This window comes from Budorcas taxicolor, chromosome 1 (assembly GCF_023091745.1).
Source record: "Budorcas taxicolor isolate Tak-1 chromosome 1, Takin1.1, whole genome shotgun sequence".
Classification (NCBI taxonomy): domain Eukaryota; kingdom Metazoa; phylum Chordata; class Mammalia; order Artiodactyla; family Bovidae; genus Budorcas; species Budorcas taxicolor.
This window is the reverse complement of record NC_068910.1, coordinates 197256727-197277040: the sequence shown is the minus strand read 5'-3', so window position 1 is coordinate 197277040 and position 20314 is coordinate 197256727. Positions and strand designations below refer to the sequence as shown.

Genomic DNA, 20314 nt, shown 5'->3' with positions numbered 1-20314 from the left:
TCCCATCTCTCTCAGAATTTTCCACAGTTTATTGTGATCCACACAGTCAAAGGCTTTGGCATAGTCAATAAAGCAGAAATAGATGTTTTCCTGGAACTGTCTTGCTTTGAACTTTAGCAGGACCTGTTTCAAAAATTGGATAAAGATCACTTTTATAATTGTTAAAAAATTATTAAAGAAGAAAGTATATGAATGGCTGGCACCCCATAGTCAAGCTTGTTTGGGGTGAGAAGGCCCAGAATTCACTTGGCACTTGGGGATTAGCTGACTGAATATACTACATTTTTGGTCAAGTGGACCATATACAGGGACATGTAAGTTATCCAAATTATGGTTTGGTAATTTGGCAGGAGCTCCGGGCAGGAATGGCTCAGTCATGAGCCTGGAAGTTTATTTCAGCATAGTTAATACATTATTATGTAAATGGAGGTTGCCAAAATGATTTTAAAAGGATAGTTTCTAAATAGCTTACGCATGTACTGTGTAGAGCACACAATTGGGGATTAAGATGAATCAGACATCATATGCCTTTTTGGAGCCCACAGTCTAGTAGAAGAGATGAGCTATTTACTGTGATGCAGAGTGAAAAGAATGGATTCCATGAGAGAGAGATGAAATGCTACAGGAGTTCAGAGGATGGAGAGAGAGAGATCCCAGCTTGTCCAATTCAGGGAAGTTTCTCTGGAGGAAATAGCATTTGGATATGCATACGTGATGGACAGGGAGGTCTGGCGTGCTGCGATTCATGGGGTCGCAAAGAGTTGGACACGACTGAGCAACTGAACTGAACTGAACCCTTATCTCATTCAGTGAATTTACTTAAAGTCCTAAATGTTATTATAGTGTTAATGGTACTAAGGTTAGAGGTTTATTTATCTCATTGGCTTGGACCATTTCCATTCTGTTCTAAGATGTAAAAATCTTCTTAATCTTCTCCAGTTCAGTTCAGTTGCTCAGTCATGTCCGACTCTTTGCAAACCCATGAATCACAGCACTCCAGGCCTCCCTGTCCATCACCAACTCCCGGAGTTCACTCAGACTCACGTCCATCGAGTCAGTGATGCCATCCAGCCATCTCATCATCTGTCGTCCCCTTCTCCTCCTGCCCCCAATCTCTCCCAGCATCAGAGACTTTTCCAATGAGTCAGCTCTTTGCATGAGGTGGCCAAAGTGCTGGAGTTTCAGATTTAGCATCATTCCTTCCAAAGAAATCCCAGGGCTGATCTCCTTCAGAATGGACTGGTTGGATCTCCTTGCAGTCCAAGGGACTCTCAAGAGTCTTCTCCAACACCACAGTTCAAATCAGTTCTTCGGCACTCAACTTTCTTTATAGTCGAACTCTCACATTCATACATGACTACTGGTAAAACCATAGCTTTGATTAGATGGACCTTTGTCAGCAAAGTAATATCTCTGGTTTTTTTATTATGCTGTCTAGGTTGGTCATAGCTTTTCTTCCCAGGAGCAAGCGTCTTTTAATTTCATGGCTGCAGTCGCCATCTGCAGTGATTTTGGAACCCCAAAATATAAAATCTCTCACTGTTTCCACTGTTTCCCCATCTATTTGCCATGAAGTGATGGGACTGGATGCCATGATCTTGGTTTTCTGAATGATGAGTTTTAAGCCAACTTTTTCACTCTCCTCTTTCACTTTCATCAAGAGGCTCTTTAGTTTTTCTTCACTTTCGGCCAAAGGGTGGTGTCATTGGTGTATATCTGAGGTTATTGATATTTCTCCCAGCAATCTTGATTCCAGCTTGTGCTTCTTCCAGCCCGCCATTTTGCATGACATTCTCTGCATATAAGTTAAATAAGCAGGGTGACAGTATACAGCCATGACATATTCCTTTCCCGATTTGGAACCAGTCTGTTGTTGCATGTCCAGTTCTAACTGTTGCTTCTTGACCTGCATACAGGTTACTCAAGAGGCAGGTCAAGTTGTCTGGTATTCCATCTGTTGAAGAATTTTCCACAGTTTATTGTGATCCACACAGTCAAAGGCTTTGACATAGTCCATAAAGCAGAAGTAGATTGCTTTTTTGATGATCCAGTGGATGTTGGCAATTTGATCTCTGGTTCCTCTGCCTTCTCTAAATCCAGCTTGAATATCTGGAAGTTCACAGTTCATATACTATTGAAGCCTGGTTTGGAGAATTTTGAGCATTACTTTGCTAGCATGTGAGATGAGCGTGCAATTGTGCAGTAGTTTGAACATTCTTTGGCATTGCCTTTCTTTGGGATTGGAATGAAAACTGACCTTTTCCAGTCCAGTGACCACTGCTGAGCTTTCCAAATTTTCTGGCATATTGAGTGCAGCACTTTCACAGCATTATCTTGCAGGATTTGGAATAGCTCAACTGAAATTCTATCACCTCCACTAGCTTTGTTCATAGTGATGCTTTCTAAGGCCCACTTGGCTTCTCATTCCAGGATGTCTGGGTCTAGGTGAGTGATGACACCATTGTGATTATCTGGGTCATGAAGATCTTTTTTATATAGTTCTTCCGTGTATTCTTGCCACCTCTTCTTATTATCTTCTGCTTCTGTTAGGTCCATACCATTTCTGTCCTTTATTGTGTCCATCTTTGCCTGAAATGTCCCCTTGGTATCTCTAATTTTCTTAAAGAGATCTGTAGTCTTCCCCATTCTGTTGTTTTCCTCTATTTCTTTGCATTGATCACTGAAGAAGGCTTTCTTATCTCTCCTTGCTATTCTTTGGAACTCTGCATTCAGATGCTTATATCTGTCCTTTTCTCCTTTGCCTCCAGCTTCTCTTCTTTTCTCAGCTATTTGTAAGGCCTCCTCAGACAACCATTTTGCCTTTTGGCATTTCTTTTTGTTGAGGATTGTCTTGATCACTGCCTCCTGTACAATGTCACGAACCTCCATCCATAGTTCTTCAGGCACTCTATCAGATCTAATCCCTTGAATCTATTTGTCACTTTCACTGTATAATTGTAAGGGATTTGATTTAGGTCATACCTGAGTGGTCTAATGGTTTTCCCTACTTTGTTCAATTTAAGTCTGAATTTGGCAATAAGGAGTTCATGATCTGAACCACAGTCAGCTCCTGGTCTTGTTTTTGCTGACTGTACAGAGCTTCTCCATCTTTGGCTGCAAAGAATATAATCAATCTGATTTTGGTATTGACCATCTGTTGATGTCCATGTGTAGAGTCTTCTCTTGTGTTGTTGGAAGAGGGTGTCTGCTATAACCAGTGCGTTTTCTTGCCCAAACTCTTAGCCTTTGCCCTGCTTCATTTTGTACCCCAAGGCCAAATTTGCCTGTTACTCCAGCTATCTCTTGACTTCCTACTTTTACATTCCATCCCCCTATAATGAAAATGACATCTTTTTTTGGATGTTAGTTCTAGAAGTTCTTGTAGGTCTTCATAGAACCGTTCAGCTTATGCAGCATTACTCGTTGGGGCGTGGACTTGGATTACCATGATGTTGAATGGTTTGCCTTGGAAAGGAACAGAGATCATTCTTTCATTTTTGAGACTGCATCCAAGTATTGCATTCCAGACTCCTCTGTTGTTATGAGGGCTGCTTCATTTCATCTAAGGGATTCTTACCAACAGTAGTAGATATAACGGTCATCTGAGTTAAATTCACCCACTCCAGTCCATTTTCGGAGAAGGCAATGGCAACCCACTCCAGTACTCTTGCCTGGAAAACCCCATGGGCAGAGGAGCCTGGAAGGCTGCAGTCCATGGGGCCGCTACAAGTCGGACACAACTGAGCGACTTCACTTTCACTTTCCACTTTCATGCATTGGAGAAGGAAATGGCAACCCACTCCAGTGTTCTTGCCTGGAGAATCTCAGGGACGGAGGAGCCTGGTGGGCTGCCATCTGTGGAGTCGCACAGAGTCGGATACGACTGAAGCGACTTAGCAGCAGTCCGTTTTAGTTCGCTGATTAGGTCCTAGAGTGTCAACATTCACTCTTCCCATCTCATGTTTGACTACTTCCAATTTACCTTGATTCACGGACCTAACATTCCAGGTTCCTATGCAGTATTGTTCTTTACAGCGTCGGACTTTACTTCCATCGCCAGTCACATCCACAACTGGGTGTTCTTTTTACTTTGGCTCTGTCTCTTCATTCTGGAGTTGTTTCTCCACTGTTCTCCAGAAGCCTATTGGGCACCTACCAAGCTGCAGAATTCATCTTTCAATGTCCTATCTTTTTGCCTTTTCATACTGTTCATGGGGTCCTCAAGGCAAGAATTCTGAAGTGGTTTGCCATTCCCTTCTCCAGTGGACCATGTTTTGTCAGAACTCTCCACCATGACCCATCCGTCTTGGGTGGCCCTACACGGCATGGCTCGTAGTTTCATTGAGTTAGACAAGGCTGTGGTCCATGTTAATCTTCTCCATCTATCTTACAAATAGAAGTTTTTGGTCCTTGGGGAATCCAGTAAGGGAGGCTAGATGGCTAGATCATAAATCCATTATTTCAAACCCAAGCTCTCTGGTAGTCTAATCTTGATGATTAAGAGTAAGTCAAGTTGGCTTAACAGAACTCTCCTTCCTAGAGAGTATAAAAGAAAATATCAGGCGGCTCTGCTTATCTTATTTCAAATTCTAAGTTGATAGGACTCATGCTAATAAAGTAAAGGGTTAGATGGGTAGTTCCCATTGTTTTTTGCAGGTTTTAAGTCACACTTTAAGCAGACAGTCTTATCTGACAGCCTGATTCATATCTTATCTTATCTTTTACCACTTCAGGCTCCAAAATTATAATCCCCAGCTCCCAAACCTATACCTAATAAAGATGAAATATTAAAATAAGCACATGCAGAGAGATTTATGTGTCCTTCTCAAGTTTCTTTGCCTGGCACTATCCTCCATTGGCCTTTATTTAACAAATGGTAGCATTAAATAAGTATTTATTAAATGAATAAATAAGTGAATGAATAATCAAATGAAGGGATTTTTGCTTGTCTGGTTTGCCTGCTTCTCAAGTAGAAACTGTGCTCTCTTGCCTAAAGGCCTCTCTTTCCTCGCCCTTGGCTTCTCAAGGATGCATGCAAAAGGACCTGACAACTGGTTCCCTTCTAGGACTTGAGGCTGGTGCCTCAGCAAGACTCAGACCTCACCCAGACCTGTAGCCTCTTAATTCCTCTAGCTTGTAACACCTAAAAACCTATGGAGTTCTGGGGAAAACCCATCGCCTCCCCTGACAAGAGGGGAGAACCCCATTAAGAGTATAGATCATTTCACCTTATCAGAGGATGAAAGTCTCTTGATTATAGACTGTAGGCATTTTGAGCGGGCGCTCTCTTATTCACCACTTCACCCTCAAGCCCTATTGTAGTACCTCCACATATGAGCTGTTTATTTAAATCCTGAAAATTCCTTTTCCCTATCTTAGAAGTCCCACCTTCATCCCAACAGATTTAGCTTAGAAAAGAATTTTTCTGGCCACTTACCTTCAGTGTAGCATTTGTTTTTTGTTTGTTTTTGGATGCCCAAGAGGGTCAGAGAAATCTCTCAAGGTGGGTATGATTTGTACCGTTACTAGAACTTACTTTGTTTCTTTCTGACCCTGATCAGTAATATGTCTCAGATACCATTCCAGGGGGAATCAAGAGCCTTCCTAGGTTAATGATCTAATATTATGAGTCTTTTCAAAGTTTAGATTTTATATTGTATAATTTCATATGTTTAAATGTAGAATAATTATGAAAATGAAATTATAGAAGAACACACTTTTGGAATCTTATTAAAAGCTTCTTCTGAAGCATTCTTCTTTTACTTTACAGGTTTGTATCCATACCTTCATTAAGATTGAGCAGTCATATCACTGGGGGAAAATGTTTCTTCTCCCTCAGCTTTAGGTGCTGACAGTTTCTTGGGTTCAGTGCTGCAAATATTTGAATAGAAATCAAAGCACTCATCAATACAGCAAGAAACTATTCTCCCTTCTACTTCATTTAACCACCACAGAGATTAATAAAAGTAAAGGGATCTGGCCAGTGGCACATGTAAATTTGCAGGATGAGTTCAATAGGTATTTCCCCTCCACTTTTAATGTCTTCTGAGATCAGGTCCTGTTACATCTCCATGCTTTCTAATTATTCACATCAATTGTCAAGATAAAGATATAAATTGTAAAACGAATATACCAATGTGATCCCTTTTTGTAATTAGTATGTCTATGTGTATGCAAAAAACTGGGGGGTAAATGCACTCTAAATTACACATGTTTTTGTAGAAGTAAGACTGAGACCCAGATATCCAGGTATTCCTGATATGTATAGCCCTCCCCAGCCTCCAAAACAGAAGTGAAAGGAGCTCCCAGAACTCAGATTGCTTCTGGTCAGCCCGTGCTTCCCCCATGGACCTACCCAGCACACAGCTTCAATATTCTCTGCCTTAAGATCAGGACTAATCTAATAGCCCTTCATCCCTGTTCACATCAGTCACCACAGAAGTCTGGGAGTTCACATAACCACTCACCTCCTCACCCTACTCTTGTATATCGTGTTTCTGAGTCCAGCCCTGAAATCTTTCACTGTGCCCTCTTATCATTCACTGGCAAAATGTCCTAGGTCATCAAACTCTTACTAAACATTCCCTTTACCCTCTTGTTCTGTCTGAAACCCTTCTCTCCCTAAGGGTCTGTGCTAAGTTGCTTCCGTGGTGTCTGACTCTGTGGACTCATGGACTGTAACCCGCCAGACTTCTCCGTCCATGCGATTCTTCAGGCAAGAATACTAGAATGGGTTGCCATGCCCTCCTCCAGGGGATCTTTCTGACCCAAGGACTGAACTCCTACATCTCTTACGTCTCCTGCATTGGCAGGCAGGTTCTTTACCACTAGCACCACCTGGGAAGCCCAGGGGTACGATAGCCGTGTGAAATGGTGACTCTTTTCTTTCCCACTCCACCCCATCTCACTGGATCTGGAGGAAGCAGTAAATGTTCTTGCGTTTCATTGCAACTTCCAGAGTATTCTCTTTCCCAGTTCTCTGAAACTACCATCCCCCAGCTTTGAGCTAATGTCATCAGACTCACTACCCACCATGCTTAGTTGCTCAGTCGTATCTGACTCTTTGCGACCCCATGGACTGTAGCTCAACAGGCTCCTCTGTCCACGGGATTTTCCAGGCAAGAATCTGGAGTGGGTTGACATGCCCTCCTCCAGGGGACCTTCACAGCCCAGGGCTCAAACCCAGGTCTCCAGCATTGCAGGCAAATTCTTTACCAGCTGAGCCACAAGGGAAGCCCTACCCTTCCTTGATTGTAGTCATCTGCCAACCCCAGGTCCCTTCCTTGATGATTTTAGCTCCTGGCTGTTTGACACTTTCCAATACTACTTGCCAAGATTCTCGTGAGTTTTCAGTAGATGAGGCATCCAATCCATGAGCTTCTCAGTTCTTTGATTTCTCCTCCAGTGAGCTTGTCATCTGCCCTTCTTTAGCTAGTCATTCTCTGGTCCTGTTTTTATGTCAGTGGCTTTAGAAGTGTAGTTCCCAACTAACAGCATTAGCATCACCTGGGAACTGGATAGAAATACATACTCTCAGGCCCCGGCTGCTTTCTCCCCGCAGTCATCAGTTTTTTCCCTTTGATCATTCCATCAACTGATAAACATGCACAGTTCTCCCCTCTTTAAAACCAGGCATTCAGAAGACACTTTGGCATGCAGGAGATACAGCTCCATCAGCTATTATATTTGCAACATAAAGATCATCCCTAGGGTCCTTGACCATCAATTGTAGCCTTCTCTTTTGACATCTCTTAATTCACCCCAAACTACTGAGGAACCATACACATGCACACCCCCCACAAAGACACCAGGGCAAGGTATTTAGGGGGGGCGAGGTGTTTTACAGTACTGCCACTGTGCATTCTCTGATATTCAACATGGCAGTGTCAGTGGATTAGAAACCCTCTATTCCTTCTAACTTAAGTTGTCTGACATATTTATGAGCCCAAAATGAATTTCTTATGTTCTATAATGAGCAGTCTCTTCTTGAGTAATTACTGAGGAAGAAGAAAGGCAGACTAAGAAGTGCAGTACTCTAGGAGCCAGAAGTTGTAGAGATCCAAGAATTATCATATGTAATAATTTTAGGTTCTTAATTATCTCCCCCTGCCCCAGATCCCAGAAGAACATCTACTCCCAAATGTTAGGAACACTGAGAGGTAAAAATACTAGATTTGTGGGTTCTTTCTCTTATGGGTCCTGGAATGTGTTCCTATCATTTTGATGCAGTTGAAGCAAGACACAGAAATGCTTATTAGATCTGCTCCTGTTTTTCTGCAACCAGTGAAGATAAGGCTAGAGGAGCAAAGAAGCCATAGATCAACACAACCACCCGCCTCCATTCCCCACTCCATTACTTAAGAGTAAAATAATGTTACTGGCAAAACAGAGCAAGCTATTAAATAATGCAAAGACACCAAGTTGGAGCATAAATGAGGATCTAAAAATTTAGGATTAAGAGTAATTAAATAATTAGCTTATAATCAGTTTTCTCTGCTAAAGCTTTATGATGATATTTTAAGCAAAGTCTGTGATTCCAAGTTGTTATACCTTTTTTTTTTTATTAATAACTCCTTTGCCAGTTAGAGCTAAGATGAGAAAGACTTTTTAAAATTGAGATATAGTAGTATAAAATTTACCCTTTTAAAAGTGCCTAATTCAATATGTACGGCTGAGTCCCTTTGATGTCCACCCAAAACCTATCACAGCATTGTTAATTGGCTATACTCCAATACAAAAATTAAAAGTTAAAAAAATAAAGTGCCTAATTAAGAATCACTACATTGTACACCTGTAACATATAATATTGTACATCAGCTGAACCTCAGTTAAAACTATGCCCTGTCATGTTTATTGTATCACTTTATACATTAATAAAATATAACCACACAAAGTACATAATTCATAGGTTTTTAGTATATTCAACAAGATTATGTAACCATCAGCACTAATTCCAGAACATTTTCATCACTTCACAAAAAATCTGTACTCATGAGCAGTCACTCCCCATCCCCCCAGCCACCAGCCCCTGGCAATCACTAATCTTTCCATCTCTATGAATTTGCCTAGTTTGGACATTTCATGTAAACGGAATCATACAATATGTGGTCTTTTGTGTCTGGCTTCTTTCACTTAGTAAATGCTTTAAAGGTTTATCATGTAGTATGTGTCAGTATTTCATTCCTTTTTATGGTTAAATAATGTCCCATTGTAGGAATATACCACATTCTGTTTATCCATCAGTCAACTGATGGCCATTTGGGTGTTTCCACTTTTTTGGCTACTGTGAATAACACTACTATGAACATTCACATATAAGTTTTTATGCAGACAGAAAGGCTTTTGATTAAGCATTTTCAAGTTTTTCGAAACAGCCAGCTTCCTTTTTAAAATCAGAAGTACCCTCTTCATGTAGCAGAACTTCCTCTTTAATATGTAACTTTTTTTTCTCCTGTAGCATCTTATGAGCAAAATCTGTTGATGTGAATTTAGAGTGACTCTGCTGCTTTCTGGACCTGGTTCTGATACTCAACACAGGTCCTCACAGCTGAGCTGATTCCCAGGCTTGCTGTGCTTCACGCAGATGTTGATGGCTTTGCTGCATTGTTTATTCCAACCAGGTCTTAACTCTGAGACCTTGCTGGATGCTGTTCTCTCAGTCTCCAAAGTCATCTTCATTTGAGGCTGGTATGACTTTACATGTTGGTTTGTAAAATAAAAGCTAGACTTATTTTAGGACAAAATGTTGCATATACAACATTAACTGTTTAGCAGTTTTATATAATTCAAAATAAGTGATTTACATCTTCAGCAGGTATTCAAAATTTTCTCTATCTTGTGTAATCAACCCATTTTTCTTTTCTTAAAACATCCCATAGAACTGGTGGGGAAGGGCAAAGAGTTGTGAAAGGATTTGGAAAGCTCTGGAAAATCCATCCTGAGTTTCAAACTAAACTTCAAAAAGTGAATTCTACAAAAACAGAATATGTTGGTGTCATATACAGTTTTATCCTCTGTCTCCTCCCACTGTCACCTTCCTTCAGGATGCAAGCTCTTTCTGGACTCACTCCTCAGTTCTGCAGGTCATTACAGGACATGATGAAGGAATATCTTTTCTCACTTCATATATGGGATATATTTGATATACTGGAGGCTACCCTACAACAATTCTTTAGTTTTTAGAGTCATTTCAAAGAGACCAGCCTCTCTTCTGTGTACCCCTGCCAGGGAGCCTGTAAAACCCTGTAACTCAAGAACCCACCACCAAACTTGTTCTCTTTGAGAAAGGTTATCCTTCTTACTCAAGCATGTTTGCTCTGGGAGAACATATATAGAATGATAAGATAGGAAAGGAACCCCAGTTGAGGCAGCTGGATCTTGAGGTAGCACCTGATCTATCCCAGTCATTCTCACAACAAGAGAGCACCAGTCTTTCTCATCCTCTAGTCAGTACAGCTGCCCTGAAGACCCAGGTTGGGCCTGTGGTCCAGACAGGACAACCTGGGTCTTCAGGCAGTGTATGCACATGAATGATCTGCAGGCCAAAAAAAGAGATGCAGGTTGCTGTGCAGGAGACACCTACTGTTGGCTAGCTCTCTTGTTATGAGAGACTTCATGTATGCTGCAGAGGGCAGGAGAGAATATCTCATGGTTTATTCCAGGACACTGGGAAGACCCTTACAGTCCACTCTTTCCATTATAACTGCCCAACTTGCCGTCTTTTCAAGTTGAATTTATAAACTATAGTTTTATATTCTTCCTCATTCTGTTTAGTCCCTCCAGGGAAACCTCTCACCTAGAAACAGCTTTTCCCTTCCAGCACCCAGCCTCAAGGGTTGTATACTTTTCTCTGTGATCAAAATAGAGAAGAGAGTAGATTATAGGCTGTGTTTGAATTAATAGTGAAATTCCTTATGTTTGACCTTTTCCTGGTAAAGAAGAGGTCACTCTAAAACCCATGTTCTTTGCTGCTGTGTTCTAGTTATCATATACTTCTTGAAACCAGCTCACGTTCTGAGATTCTTTCTAGAACCAAGCAGGTATACTTACATAGAAACACAAGTAAATAAGATAAAGACAAATAAATTTCAAAATAAGTCTTTCTCTATCAGTAACTCATTGCCACAGACCGTTTCTTCCCTAACTCCCTTTAGGGGACCTGGCCTTTTCTCCCCTCTGAATTTTTGGGAAAGCACTTGGATAAATAAAAACTTAGAGCTTATTTTGCCATCAAAAGACGTGGAGAAATGTTTTCTTCTTGCCTAAGAGGGATAGCGGGACAGGCATTTAACCACTGTTCTGACTTTGAAACTCAAAAGATTTATGAGAAGTAAATGAAATGAAAGTATTAATTTTCCTTTGCTCCAAACCGAGATTGTGCTAGGTGCGATGAAGAAAGGATCACTTCTTTATCATCGTATCCTCAGCACTCAGCAAAGTAACTGCATATAAAAAGCATCAGAAAAATATTTGTTGAATGATTGAGTGACTTTAAAATTGACCATACCCTCAACAGTTTAGACACTGTTGGAAAATATTGTCAGATTATAAAATATTACAGTAGAAGCCCATTTACCTGAACATGATTGGGTTATGGATAGTTACTCAGTAGGACATCATAAACTCTATGTATTCTATAAAATGTGTATGTTAAACATTTTAACTCAGACACCAGTATTCAGATCTTTTAATGTAGTGCCAAAGTCTTTTCTTTGGAAATAAGTGTCATAGCTGGAAATTGAAGTTTCATGACATCTTTCTTTAATAAATCATACTTAGTACATTTGTTCCCTTATTTCCAGGAACTTGAGTCAGCAGTAAAACAGTTTGAATGTAGATACATTCTAGATTTAAATGGTTTTTCTTTTATCGCACCAATAATTTAATTTCACAGTGACAAAATTTCAGTAGTTTTTTGCCTTTACTAAGTCTTATATATTCAATTTAGAGTCTTCCCCTCAATTCTAAAAATATCAACCCTTTTTCCACACTCATTAGTTTATGAATTGAATAATTACTATGAAAAGTACAAGTATAAACAAGTGGGAATGAGTACAGCTAGCTCTTAGTAAGCATTAAACTCAGCTGTTGAGATAAGACACATGACAGCATAACAGAAACTAAACTATTAGCCATGAATCAGTGTGTCCAGGGCCTTGGTGGTTTTCTTTTATAGATGAAATGGAGAGAGAGCATTGGCTCATCCAGAGAATAAATGGAATCACTCAAGAAAGATTCTACAGTATTTTATTAAGAAAATTGCAGTAAGGGGGCTTAAATAGGTAATCCTTTATGAAATAGGTAATCTTTTATGAAATAGGTAATCCTTTATGAAATAGGTAAAATTTGAGTTGAATTTTGAAGGATGGTTAATGTGTATATAATTTGAGAAAGAGTGTTCTCAGGAAGGGGATGAAGTCACCCCCCAAAGCCACAGGTTGATATTGGGAAGGGGAGAAATACAGCAAAGGTGTGATTTAATTGAAAATGCATTATTTCACAAGTCTAAAAACCCAGTTGCATTCATAACAAACTTATTAAATGTTTTAATTTGGAGGTAAATAATGAAGGAGATATTAGAGTATTACAAACAAGAGTGTAGGGGAAGCCACCTAGCTCAAAGAGTCAGCCTGAAATGAGGAAAACTGGGGGGACAAAGGAAAGGCCCGGGTAAAGCATTAGCCCAGTGCTTTCAGTGTAATCCTCTTTTAATCAGAATATATACTAAAAACTGTCAGGTAAGATTTTGTATGAGTGGAGAATTCTACAGCTTAAGAAATTTGAAAACTATGGATTTAGATATATAAGCCAAATATACATGTTACAAAATGTTGTCAAAACTGAAGAATTTAATTCCCAATAATTAGACAAAGGTTCAGCTAAAGAGAATCATAAGCTCTTTTTGGTTTAGGGGGTTTATTTGATAATATTTGATTTATGCTTTCAATTAGTAGAAAATCAATATGGATTTAAATATGGGTGATTGAAAATAAATATTGAATTCTGAATATTAAATATGAGTGAGTACTTGATTCACTTGTAAATAATTAAGGCAGCTATTCAATATATGATAAAATAATAGAATATTTTTAAAATCTGAGAATTCTTCAAAGCTTCTTAAGAAAAACAAGTCTCACAAATTCAAGATCTGTTATGTCATTGCTGTGTGATCATCTTTTGTACCTTTACTATAGCCAAATTTCATTCACTTCTCTGCATCTAAATCTGCTTTCTTTTGGAATTCTGTCACTTTCTTTGACAATAAATTTTCAAATGTATCCAGATTCAGAATCACTTCAGAAAAGTATATTTATAGTCTTCTGCAAACAAACCAAAGAATTTTTTTTAATTTTAAAATCTGAGACTTAACAAATCTCTTTGTATATTCCCATTTGAGGATAAAAGTGTTTTTCTCCATATTTTTCTCCATACATCCTGTGGATATACCTAGAGGGTGTTGGATATTTGCTTCCCTTCTAATAAGGAAATTTTTTAAAGTTAAAATGATAGTTTCACATTTGAAGTACAGCATGTTTGTTTGTTTGTTTTTGTCATAAAATATTAAGTAACAAAATCAAAAATCCTCTACACATTCTCTTCTAGCTTGAGCAGGAACTGTTTTATGTGGGTTGACACCTCATATACTCTTGAGTTTAAGAAGTTAGCTTTATCTGAGAAGTCACTATTTTTAGGTCCAGCTGTAATGTTTCTAACTTTGGTGTGCAGAGTAGTGGGTGCTTCCTTTCCCAGAAGGCTCTGTATTCTCTACATGGGCAGGTCAATTTGACGTAAAGCTACCTACGCGGAGCAGCAGGCCCATTGCAGCCTGTTTCCTACTTGAAAATTATGAGCAGGTCTTGGGAGCCACAGGCTTTACTTGGGAACCAGCTGCATGTCAGTACAAGCATGGATTGTGGTCTCTGGAGGCTGGGAGAGCACAATGCTTGAACTTAATTTCTTTGGGAGATAAAGAAGAAAAAAATACCTTTCTACCTGACAAGATTGACACCGTATAAAATCTGACTATCTTCAGAAGTGTGCTGGACAGTTGCTAAGTAAACATCCACTTTTCAAAGATGATGATCAAGGAAACATCTCTACGAAGGGACCCGGATTTAAGGGGAGAGTTAGCTTTCCTGGCAAGGGGCTGTGATTTTGTTCTCCCGTCACGGTTTAAGAAGCGGCTGAAGTCATTTCAGCAGACACAGGTTTGAAACTTGGGTGTTTCTTTTAAAATATTTTTATTACTAATAAAACCACCCAGTGAACTAACTTACAAATAATTTTACAGCTCACTTGATATTAGATCAAGGAATTAATCTGTGTCCTCTATTCAGCTATTTCCAGAAAGCTATTTGTAGAGAGATTCCAACAGGTTTAAAAATAGACCTTCTGGACCTGAAGTACAGTACTCACATTTTTCTCTTGTAGAGAGAGAATCCAGTTTTAGAGACAATAAATACAACTTAACAAATATTTTGTAATTTAGAATTTTTCATAAAAATATCTTTGAGAAATTAGAATTTCCATATTAAAAGCCTGTTTGCACTTTGAATCAGTAGACTAAATTTGTTTTAACATGCATACATCTGTAATTAATCTTTTTTAAAAAGGAATATTGATCCTAATAATCATGGTTTTTTGAAAAGACTATATTTACATATATCAGCAGTTGTGTGTGTATGATATACTGTGTATAGGTAATAAAGCATGGCAGTTACTTCTGGGTTGTGAAAGAATGTCTTCCCTCAGCTGTGAGGTTGAGTCATTTCTGTCTGCAGAGACCATGCTTACTTACTCACAACCATAGGGCTAGTATCTCATGAAACAAGTTGCCTAGCATTGAATACAGTACAAATTGTGAGCCATATCATGACGGACATCCAGAATCCAGCAAGAAACTACAGTTTCATAGTTATTCTGACCTACAGTAATTTCAAATTATTTGACTGAACCATGTGAAATTGCTTTTCTAAAAACAGGTTAAAAATGGTCAAATATTGGAACTGCTACAGTAACATAATAGCATTAGGGTACTGTTCAGAATGACTATCTAAATGATACTGTAAGGTTATGGAGAGCTGAGATACTTTGCACAGCTAATTCTCTTTATCTCTTTTAATTCTCTTGTAATCCTAGATTTGAACGAAAAAGTTTCATCAAAGTGGGCAGATGCTAAACTTAGTAAATCTGACAAACTTTATGTTACTGTTTTATTCTATAATGTTGTAAAGTGTCAGTTTTATTAAACTCCTTTAAGGTTTAAATTATACATCTCCTATTGAACTCAGTGAAAAGTAAATCAGTATACCTGAAAAGTTCAGAATAAATGCATTCTTTCTCTTTCCCCTTTAAATATTAACATCAGTTTTATTAATATGGAATTACACACTGAATTAATAAATACTTGCCTATTAGTGAACTGCTCTGTGTTAAATATACTGAGGAAAGCAAGGTAGGCTATTATATAATTGAATAATTTCCAATTCAAATTAAAACTTTGATTGACAGATAGCCTGGGTTTGTTCTGAATGTCACTTAACTTCTGTCAAAGCAAAAGCAAAAACAATGAAAGGCTTGCTCTAAACCTTCTCCAGTAGTGGTGTGTTCACTAGACTATTGAGTTTCATCTCCATTGGGACTGTGGCCTTAATCCTATGGTCATAACTGCCCTGAAGTTGTCCATAACTGCCCTGGCTGTCACACTATGGGCAACATTTTGGGGAAACAAAAAACACTTTTGACAGTTGTATGCTTGTAGTCTCACAAATCTCTTTAGAATTTTAGAATAATAGAAAGGAAATGACAATACAAATGACCTAAGTAAAGCTGCTGAAGAATTAGCCTTATTTTAGAAATTTAAGAATGGTTTCTTCTGTTATTGACTCATAGGACTGTGTAATAATAGTTGTGGGTTTAGCACCAAGGCAGAGAGAAATATTACTTAGAATAGATTATCAGTTTGTTGACTTGAAAGTAGTGTGTAAACTTTAAATTGCCTTACAAGTGTAAATTATTATTTTATTTGTTATTGAAGCTGAAAGGCCATGCCACGTTATGTTTAATCTTTTGAGAACCCCATCCTTTGGCATCTTTGAGCCGTTTCCCTGTGTTACATCCTGTAATTTCCTTTAATCCTCACAACAACCTTCCAAGAAGAATGGGTTATAATCTATTTTATTACTGAAATTCTGAAAGGTTAAGTAACTGTCCTGAGGTCACAGAGCTAGTAACCCATCACTGTTTTTTGTTAAGGTTTTTGTATTTCATTGGCATCACTTCCCTCTGCCACTTCTTCCTTGACTATTGCTTTATATGGGTAATATCCTTGTACTGCAGCAAAGGCTTGGTGTGACAACTGACCTTCATATCCTTAATAGTGTTAATATATGAGCAGACTCTATTCTGTGTTAATGTCAGATATTAACATGAAAAATGGGCCATGTTTAACAAAAGTAGGAGATTAAATCATATTTATCACATATTTATGTGAATGAAGCCTATCTTCCTGTAATACTCATGCTTTTCAAAGGTAGCTAAAAATTTTACCCTGAATTTAAAAATCATATTATAAGTCCATATGTCAGAAGGAAATATGACATTCAGATCTGCTTCGTACTGATAAACCATTGTTCAGACTTTAGGAATGGCATTAGGATATAGTTTAAGAAAGATGAACAGTGGAGTAATATTTTGAGTTCACAGGGAATTAAAATAAATTTAGCTAGTCAACAGTCATATCCATTTTTCATACTTTATGTAGCATCTAATAGTACCATGCTCATGAGCTTTGATAGATAATTTCGTCAAAATTAAGAATAGAAATTGATCTCTGAAAATCTTCATGAAATCTTTTTTGCTTTTTCTGCTAGGAATCTCAGAACTAAATTTAGTTTTCATTGGTAAACTACACTTCTACCTGAATAGTAATGTATCTCCCCTCCCCTTTCCCTAAATCATGAATAATCTTCATTTCCCCATTGCCCCCCACTTTTTTTATACTGTCCTTCCTGTGTCTTTTTATGGTTTACCACATCAGATTCTTTTTGGGAAAAAGGATGATATAAACTATTAATGAATTAATAAACTGTAAAGAGGGTTTGGCCATGGTGAAGTTAATGACCATGATCTTTGCCTATTGGAGTCTACAGGAATGAGAGAAATGTGCATCTCAGAAAAAATGGCATGCCCCTGGCTGAAAGTAAATCAGCCTGGGAGAAGATATTCTAAAACTAAAATGCTTTAATTTTTTTTAACAAAGACTTTCTCTGCTCAGACACTTGCAATGATTCTACATAGATAAAGCCAAACCAAGGAAGAAGGTAGAAGGACCCCCACACACAATATATTTTAGATCTACATATTTAAAGGGAACTCTTCTATCTGCCTGTAGAAGGACAGGTGAAAATGTGTAGAAAGACCAAAAACAGTCTCCAAGAAGAATTTGGACCTAATCCAGGTCCAACAGACTGAGAATTCACTTGGAGATCCTTAATATGTCAGCTGACATCACTCTTCCACATCACTCGTGGAAAACATACCGTAGGATTTTTTAAGTGCAGAACTGTGTAAATTCAGGTTTTGGCAGATAAGTAATGTATTGATTGATTCAGTGTAGAAAAGCATTCCCTCAGAGCATGCCTGCCCCCTCGAGTAGAGTGAGCTCTTCATCTGTACTGCTTCTAATTGTGTTTCTTTTTAATATTTAACTCCCTATTACTGGTGAGGATTTTCTAGTAATACATACTGTTTAGAATTTTTGTGTCTCATATTTTCCTTACAGATTCAAAATAAACCAGAAAAGAAACCTGGAACACCACTTCCACCTCCAGCCCCCTTTCCAAGTAGTCCCCGACCTCCCTCCCCTGTTCCTCACGTGAATAATGTTGTGAGTGCAGCATTATCCATCAACATTCCACGGTTCTACTTTCCTGAAGGACTCCCCGATGCCTGCAGTAATCATGAACAAACTCTAAGCAGAGTTGAAGCTGCTTTCATGGATATTGAAGATCAGAAAGCAGACGTTTATGAAATGGGAAAAATTGCAAAGGTAATGTAACTACTACATGATGTATAATCTCCCTTTCTCTAGCTATCTCAATCTCCCTCTCTTTACTGCCTCCTTGCTCTCTATTTTTAAGCATGCATAGGAGGTTTTTTTTTTCCACGTTGAAAAAAATATATTTGATACTGATGTATTAGCTGTGATACAATTTGAAAAAAAACCTAGTGGTCTCCCAGTCCAACCTCCCATTTAGTATAGGAATTTCATTCATAGCATCACCAAAACATAAATTTCCTGCATGAGTGCCTTCAGTGACAGGAGACTCACTCTCTTGCCAAGCAGCCTGTTCCATCATTAAATAGGTTTACTTATTAGAAAAAATCCCCTTGTTGAATACAAATCTCTTTTTTCATTCTCATACGTTGATCATAATTCCTTGCCCTGAAGCCAGGGAAGGAACTATTAGGCCAACTCAATGCTGGGATTCTTCTCAGAAATAGATGGATTTGTTATTGCAAGTCTTTGATACTTTTCAATACATCCAGCTGCTTCTAATTTAAGCTCTTAGTCCCTAACCCTTGGACTACTGTAGCACCTTTGGTAACTGGATTCTACACTTCCAGCCTCCTCCTAGAACAGTTAATACTGAGCATAACCACAAGTTTATATTTGATCATGTCATTCCCCAGCTCAGCAAGATGCAAGGATTCCTACCATCTATAGCAGCAGTCCCTAACCTGTTTGGCACCAGTGACCGGTTTCATACAGAAGACAATTTTTCCATGGACCAAGGGGGTGAGGGACGGATGGTTTAGGCAGTAACGCAAGTGGTAGGGAGCCGCAGATGAAATTTTGCCCGCCTGCTGCTCACTGCCGGCTGTGCAGCCCAGTTCCTAACAGGCTAAGGACCAGTACCAGGATTTGGGGACCCCTGAACTATAGGAGTGCTTTGTTTCGTTTGGGTTCTGTTTTGATCATGCACGTACACTATTCTGAAGAGTCAGATCCAGCCTCAGGATTTAGCAGTGGTCTCAAGCTGTGCTTCAAGAGACAGAGGGGTTAACTGGGTAAGGGCTGCATGTGGACAAGGAGACAGCAAGTGGGAGTTTCCAAGGCCCCATGCACCCTTCTACTCGGAACACTATTTCTATCTTCAGGAAGCATATTCAAAAGCTTGAAAAGTACCACTTTTGAGGATAAAATCCAAACCACTATTCCCTGTATCCGCCTGACCACCTGCTCCTGCCTCTGCATCTGGGCTTTCATGCTTCTCCCCTCCAAAATGGACTTCTACCCTCCACTCCCACATCACCTAACCTGTCATGTCCCCTCTGCTTTCCTACTTCTAACCCCAGAATATTTGTTACTGCTGTTAATTTGTAAGTAGAGTGATTTTCAAGGAAATTAAAAAGAATTCTTTATTTTTTTTTTACTCCTTTTTTCATCATCCCCTAGTCTTGCTTTCTTGTTGACACCTTAGGTGTTTCTAGAGAAAAACAAACTCTTTCATTCTAGAAATAAGATCTCACTTATTCCCACTCTATTGTAACATGAGGAAACTGATATCCCACAAGTATGTACCTGAGATCACAGTTTGTACATGTCAGGAGACATATCCTCTGACTCCGGCATCATGCTGTTTCTACCTTATCTCCTCTGAAGTGGGCTAACGTAAAATCAGCTACTTCTACTAAGCAGTATCCACTCAAATAAATTATAGGTTCTTTCAGGGCATTTGCAATTTTTTACCCCAAGCTTTGAGAGATGACTATTTTATTATGAATCAAGGTGGTAAATTATCTGAATGGGCTGGAATGTTGAACCTAAATCCAAGAGAGAGAATTTAGCAGAGATGAATGAAATCTGTATTTGGAGATAACATGTTAATCACATAAATGCCAAACAGGGTATGTCTAACATAGCAATGGTTTGCGTAAGAGAGACAGGAGGCTTCATGAACAAGTTTGAGCAAACAAGCAGGAGAAACGGCAGATTGAGCACCGTGGTAGTTCCCTCTTGCTCTGCTGGGCTCCCCGCATCTGGAGAGCCAATCCAGGGGATCAGTGCCTCACTGTCAGAGACCTGCAGCCTGCTCTGTCTTGAAGGTCTCAGGTCAACCTTCCTCCTCTTGAATATTCCCAGCCCCTGCCTGAGGAGCTTTCCTGCATGCTGCCTCTACCCTCCTGCTCTGGCGCTCCCACCTGGCTCCTGGTAGCCCTCCCTGCCTGTGTCTCAGCGGCCCGCCAGCATTCCACAGTGAATGCACACTGAGAGGACAGCAGGGAGCCTGAGGACTCCACGTGGTCACAG

At 39.2% G+C, this 20314-nt stretch overlaps 1 protein-coding gene across 1 annotated transcript in view; it reads left to right on the top strand.

Annotated features, from left to right (window-relative positions):
* Positions 1–20314, top strand: part of PPP2R3A (protein phosphatase 2 regulatory subunit B''alpha) — a 175862-nt gene that overhangs the window by 9766 nt on the left and 145782 nt on the right. The window contains exon 2 of the mRNA XM_052640181.1: positions 17783–18049. Coding sequence (XP_052496141.1) covers positions 17783–18049 — 267 coding nt within the window. The remainder of the gene's footprint in view (positions 1–17782; positions 18050–20314) is intronic.